We start from the raw sequence: 5,685 nt of genomic DNA on the forward strand, positions 1-5,685 counted from the left end.
GTGCGCCTCCCGCAGTCACGCGACCAGCCCCGGGTCCCGGCCGCGCGCTCGGCGGCGGCTGTGGCGGCGGCGGCGCGCCCGGGAGGCGGGGAGGCGCGGCGGGGCCACCTTAAGGCCGCGCTCGCCAGCCTCGGCGGGGCGGCTCCCGGCGCCGCGACCAATGATCTCCTCCTCTGTTTAAATAGACTCGCGGTGTCAATCATCTTCTCCTTCGTCAGCCTCCCTTCCACCGCCATATTGGGCAACTCCAAAAAGGGGGCTCGTCTTTTCGGGGGTGTTTTTTTTTTTCTTCCTCTCCGCTTTCCTCTGGGCTCACTCTCTCGCCGCTCCGCGACTCCGCGACTCCCGCAAGGTTTGGAGAGGGCGCTCGGGCGGCGGGACCCGCGGGCTCGCGGCGGCCGGGACTCGGAGCGGCTCTGCCCCCTCCTGTCTCGGCGGCGCTCGGCTCCCCTCCCCTCCGCTCCCCGCCCTCCCGCTTGAACGGCCGGGATCGGGGCTGCCTGGCCCCGGGGGGCTGCCCCTCGCCCCCTCCCCCAGCCCCGTGCGCGCCTAGACGCTCGGGCGCTGACTCGGCTCGCGTTTGTTTCTCTTGGCTCCAGGGGCCGGCGCAGGGCTTATAAAGAGGGGCTCGGGCTGGGTCGGGGCGTTTTGTTTTGTTCGGTTTTGTTTGGCGAGAGAGAGAGAGCGCGCGCAAGAGCCTCAGTCGCCGAGACCCCCCACCCCCACCCCACCCCCGGGAGGAAGATGTCAAACGTGCGAGTGTCTAACGGGAGCCCGAGCCTGGAGCGGATGGACGCCAGACAGGCGGAGTACCCCAAGCCTTCGGCTTGCAGAAACCTCTTTGGCCCGGTCAATCACGAAGAGTTAACCCGGGACTTGGAGAAGCACTGCAGAGACATGGAAGAGGCCAGCCAGCGCAAGTGGAATTTTGATTTTAAGAATCACAAGCCCCTGGAGGGCAAGTACGAGTGGCAGGAGGTAGAAAAGGGCAGCCTGCCCGAGTTCTACCACAGACCCCCGCGGCCACCCAAAGGCGCCTGCAAGGTGCCGGCGCAGGAAGGCCAGGATGCCAGCGGGGCCCGCCCGGCGGTCCCTTTACTTGGGTCTCAGGCAAACCCAGAGGACACGCATTTGGTCGATCAGAAGACTGATGCCCAGGACAGCCAGACCGGGTTAGCGGAGCAGTGCCCTGGGATAAGGAAGCGACCTGCCGCAGATGGTAATGACCCTTTCCGATGCCTAAAATGTCTGTGTCTGTCTGCCGCGCTCCTTTCCCTGCTCGAGGGTCTTTAACCGCAGCTTTCTTTTCAGCGAGTTTTGACTTAGCTTTTGGGGCGGAGGCGGGGGGAGCACACTTTGCTACTCTGAGGTGCATGAGTACATGCTATTTATTTAGTTGCCTGCTTGTCTGTTTATGACTTTTAAGTCAGAAGCTTGAGATTGTGTTATCTGATCATTTCTCTAACTGAAAACATCGCGGCTCCTCCCAGCTAGACAGCGGTAGGTATGTGACAACGTTGGGATGTTTATCAACTGCCTCCTCCTTCGCTTTGGAGAGAGAGCTTTGAAGCGTAGAAAATACACTTTCTGTTATGTGAAAACAACTTCATTTTGTGCCCTTAAAGGCCACTGGGAATGACGGACCCAGGATTGTGGGTGGAGGTGGTGGGTTTTTTGTCCCTTGACTCTTGGGCTCACTTCTGTCGGCCATTGTTTTTTTCTAATAAAGATTGTTTGTGTGTGTTCTTTTTAAAATTCCCTCTTGCCCTTAGATTCCTCTCCTCAAAACAAAAGAGCCAACAGAACAGATGAAAATGTTTCAGACGGTTCCCCCAACGCCGGTTCAGTGGAGCAGACGCCCAAGAAGCCTGGCCTCAGAAGGCGTCAGACGTAAACCACTCGGTGGGTTGATGACTTGGAGCAAATAAGTGACACGCCAGTTGGGTTGCAGGAACTCGTGGGCTTTCAAGCCCCAAGATAACCCGATCTCAGTGGTGGCTGGCAGATGAAAACTTGTGGGCTTTTGTTTTATGCTTTGGGAGGACAAAAAGGTAGGAATGGGGAAGACTGGGAATCAGTGGGGAGGTACTATAGTTTTTCCCAGTTTTCACCTCCTGAGATTATTTTCCTTTGAAGCACAACTGATCAGAACAAGTGTCTCAGGCAAGTACTTGTAACCAAGGCTCCGTGAGTAGGAAGGTCAGTTCCCTGAAGGTGCCATCAAAACATCCCCAGAACAATAGGTTCTTTTTTCATCTGATGAAGAGCGGGGGTCTGCCTCCATCCCACTTCATGAGAATTCATCTCCCAGAGGACCACATTGACTCAGTAACAGATTTTGAGCTCGACATGGGCAAAAATGGCAAATAAATGATTTAATTCAAAACTCTGAGGTAAAAGTGAGGCACTTTTCCTCACTGAAAAAGTGGTTCATATCCAGATAATCAAATAGTTAGAAATGTCACAAGAGAAATATGTGACTTGCTTTTGTCTTTACCTTTTTCATATGCTCTCACACTCTCTGGCTTCTGATAAGTTTGGAGGCTGGAGAAGGAACCTGTGTGTTTAAAAAAATAAAACTGAAATGGAAGGCTCAAAAATACTAAGGTTCCTGCGGAATTTCTGATAACACTGAAGTTGCAAAGCAGAAGTTAGAGTGACTCTGCCAGAGTAAGCAATCCAGGAACACGTCAGCATGTGTATGCTAATCATGCTATAACAGGAGAAGCTGGGTACTTGTAGAGGAAATGGAGAGTAGTTATCAGGGCTGGCAGGGGTAGGTGTACCCCCAACATTAGAAGTGGAGATTTTTGCCATTTACTAAAATATGATCAACATGAAAAGCTAATTTGAATAATCAGCCCCCAGCTTTACACGGATTGGTCTTCTTAAGGATCAAACTACACATATTCATAGTTTGTAAACTTCTTACAATAACTGTGTCCTTCTTTCTCTCTCCAAACACACTCACTAGCCTAGCAAATAAAGAGATCCTAAAAAATGTTTACACTAACTTTTAAAATCATTTATAAAAATTTTAAAAAGGATGAAGGTGAGGTTCAAGTTGGTTGTGTTTTTAAATCAGTCTCATATATAGGACTTGGCTACATATACCAGATATTTTTCAGAGCTTATATAAAACAGTGCTATGAAACCTCTACATCACAGCTTCTATATATGAAGTAGGTAAATTGGATGGAAATGATTTCTGAAGTAACCCTAACACCTGCGGCTCTTGGTTTGTGACTTGTGGCATAGGTCATCAGATGAGCAAATCAGACCTGCTGAATTTTGATCTGGCTCCATTCTCACATACCGAGAAGCACTTGTTAGTAAATATTGCCAGTTCAGAGAATACAGGAAATCGTAGTAAGGACCTATTCATAAGCATTCGTGTGTACATTTCTACATATGACTAAGACTAGAAAATTTTGAGGGAAAAAAAAGTGAATAGAATTTTCTTTGGAGAGCCTTTATAAATATCATTGCCAGTTATTTTTCAAACTGAGAAAATTCTGCTACTCTTAAGTGTTATTGGTTTCTGAATTTTCCCATGTCTGTTCTTTCTCATCTTTGACCCCAATTCTCTAGACCAGGGTTTCTCAACCTCTGCACTGCTGACATTTGGGGCCGAATAATTCTTTGTTGAGGGAGGCTGTCCCGGGCATTGTAGAATGTTCTGGCAGCATCCCTGATCTATTGAAGCACATGCCAGTAGAAACCCCTCCTGTCATACCCAGTGTGACAACCAAAAATGTCTCCAGACATTGCCAAATGTCCCCCTGGGGGTGGGGGGGTGGCGAGGGGCAGGCAGCAAAATTACCCACTGTTGAATACTGCTGTTTAGACAAAAGCCTATAGCACAGGGGAGAGTGAAAAGCCAGTGAGAGAAATGTTGGTTGGAGATGACTCTAGTCACCAGCTTTTAGTATGTTCGTTCTTCCCCATTGCTCAGGTATTTCCCAGCTAAAACTAACAACATAATTCCGGTAATATATTGGCAATGTTATTCTAGTGCCTTTTCTTCTAATTCTTTCTCCTTGTTTCTTTTGCAGAACTAAGAGTATGTTTCCTTGTTTATCAGATACATCACTGCTTGATGAAGCAAGGAAGATATAAATTAAAAATTTGGAATACATATCGCTGACTCCAAGAATGGACATCCTTTACAAGCACTGAACAGCAACAGACTTAATAACACTAAAGTTTTAGGCACTCTTAAATCATCTGCCTCTAAAAGCGTTGGATGTAGCATTGTGCAATTAGGTTTTTCCTTATTTGCTTCATTGTACTACCTGTGTATATAGTTTTTACTTTTTATGTAGCACATAAACTTTGGGGAAGGGAGGGCCGGGGGGTACTGAGGAATTGGCATGGGGGGGTGTATTAAGAGCTTGCTTCGATTTAGAGCAAGGACAAAAATATTTGACTTGCATGAAGAGAAGCAGTTTGGGGGAAGGGTTTGAATTATTTTCTTTAAAGATGTAATGTCCCTTTCAATGAAAACTGATATTTCATTTAAAAAATCATCCAAATTTGAACACTGGCTGCAGATAATTGCTATTTATTTTTACATGAAGTTTTTTTCTCATTTGGGAGCTCTGATGATTCCGTTATGTAGTAGCAAATGGCTTTTTTTTTTTTTTTTTTAACAACAACAAAAAACTCAGTGCTCCCCACTAGTATCCCTTACAATTGGCATTTACCAGTATTCAGCAGTCTGGTAATCACTCCAGGTACCTCTGGGCACTCTGGCATGTATGTGGGGAGTGTTCTGAATGCTCAGAATTGACCATTTAATTTTTATCAGATTTTTGAGAACATTTCTTAATTTTCTTTTCACTTCAGGGTGTGTAGACACAGTCAAAATAATTCTAAACCCTTGGATATTTTTAAAGATCTGTAAGTAACTTTACAAATAATGAAATAATTTTTAATTTACAGCTTCTCATTCTGTTTCTTAATTTGTCCAAAGGATAGTGGTATTTTTAAAGGAAAGTGCATATAGAGAAAAGCACCCGTGGGTTGGTGAAATGGATACTACATCTTTAAACAGTATTTTTACATTGCCTGTGTATGTGTATGAAACAAAACCATTTGAAGTGTACCTGTGTACATAACTCTGTAAAGACACTGAAAATTATACTAACTTATTTATGTTAAAAAGATTTTTTTTTTTAATCTAGACAATATACAAGCCAAAGTGGCATGTTTTGTGCATTTGTAAATGCTGTATCGGGTAGAGTAGGTTTTTCCTCTTTTTCTGTTCTTCTGTTAAATAATATGGCTATGCTTAAAAGGTTGCATACTGAGCCAAGTATAATTTTTTGTAATGTGTGAAAAAGATGCCAATTATTGTTACACATCAAGTAATCAATAAAGAAAACTTCCAGAGCTATTCGTTGAGTTGAACTGTATGTAAATATACCTTACTAAGCTTGAGGTGTTCGACTTAGCATTCTAGTCATTTCCACAAATGTAATACGATGTGGCAAATACCTAGATAATTCAGGCCTACCACTCAGATGATGTTTATGTAGGACCGAGTGTAGTAGTCACGCTTTTCCACTTAGTTCTGTATGGGTGGACAAAACTTTAGAAGTGGAAAGTGGGAAAGCCACATTTTCATATTAATAAGATGGTAATATTTTTATCTTCTAGAATATGAATGTGTCAGAACCAAAA

At 45.1% G+C, this 5,685-nt stretch overlaps 1 protein-coding gene across 1 annotated transcript; it reads left to right on the forward strand.

The window, feature by feature from the left end:
• Positions 1–214: 214 nt before the first annotated feature.
• Positions 215–5,396, forward strand: CDKN1B (cyclin dependent kinase inhibitor 1B). The gene is made up of 4 exons (XM_055570657.1): positions 215–352; positions 600–1,219; positions 1,773–1,902; positions 4,056–5,396. The coding sequence occupies exons 2-3, from the start codon at positions 745–747 to the stop codon at positions 1,892–1,894; spliced, it is 597 nt and encodes a 198-aa protein (XP_055426632.1). The 5' UTR covers positions 215–352; positions 600–744; the 3' UTR covers positions 1,895–1,902; positions 4,056–5,396.
• Positions 5,397–5,685: the final 289 nt, after the last annotated feature.

This window comes from Bubalus kerabau, chromosome 1 (assembly GCF_029407905.1).
Source record: "Bubalus kerabau isolate K-KA32 ecotype Philippines breed swamp buffalo chromosome 1, PCC_UOA_SB_1v2, whole genome shotgun sequence".
NCBI classification, from domain to species: domain Eukaryota; kingdom Metazoa; phylum Chordata; class Mammalia; order Artiodactyla; family Bovidae; genus Bubalus; species Bubalus kerabau.

What these genes read in the sequence shown, in the direction of transcription:
- CDKN1B (XM_055570657.1), top strand. Translation starts at nt 745, where the DNA reads ATGTCAAACGTGCGAGTGTCTAACGGGAGCCCGAGCCTGGAGCGGATG. An exon ending in GAAGCGACCTGCCGCAGATG is followed by an intron (nt 1,220 to 1,772) that starts GTAATGACCCTT and finishes TCTTGCCCTTAG; the next exon opens with ATTCCTCTCCTCAAAACAAA.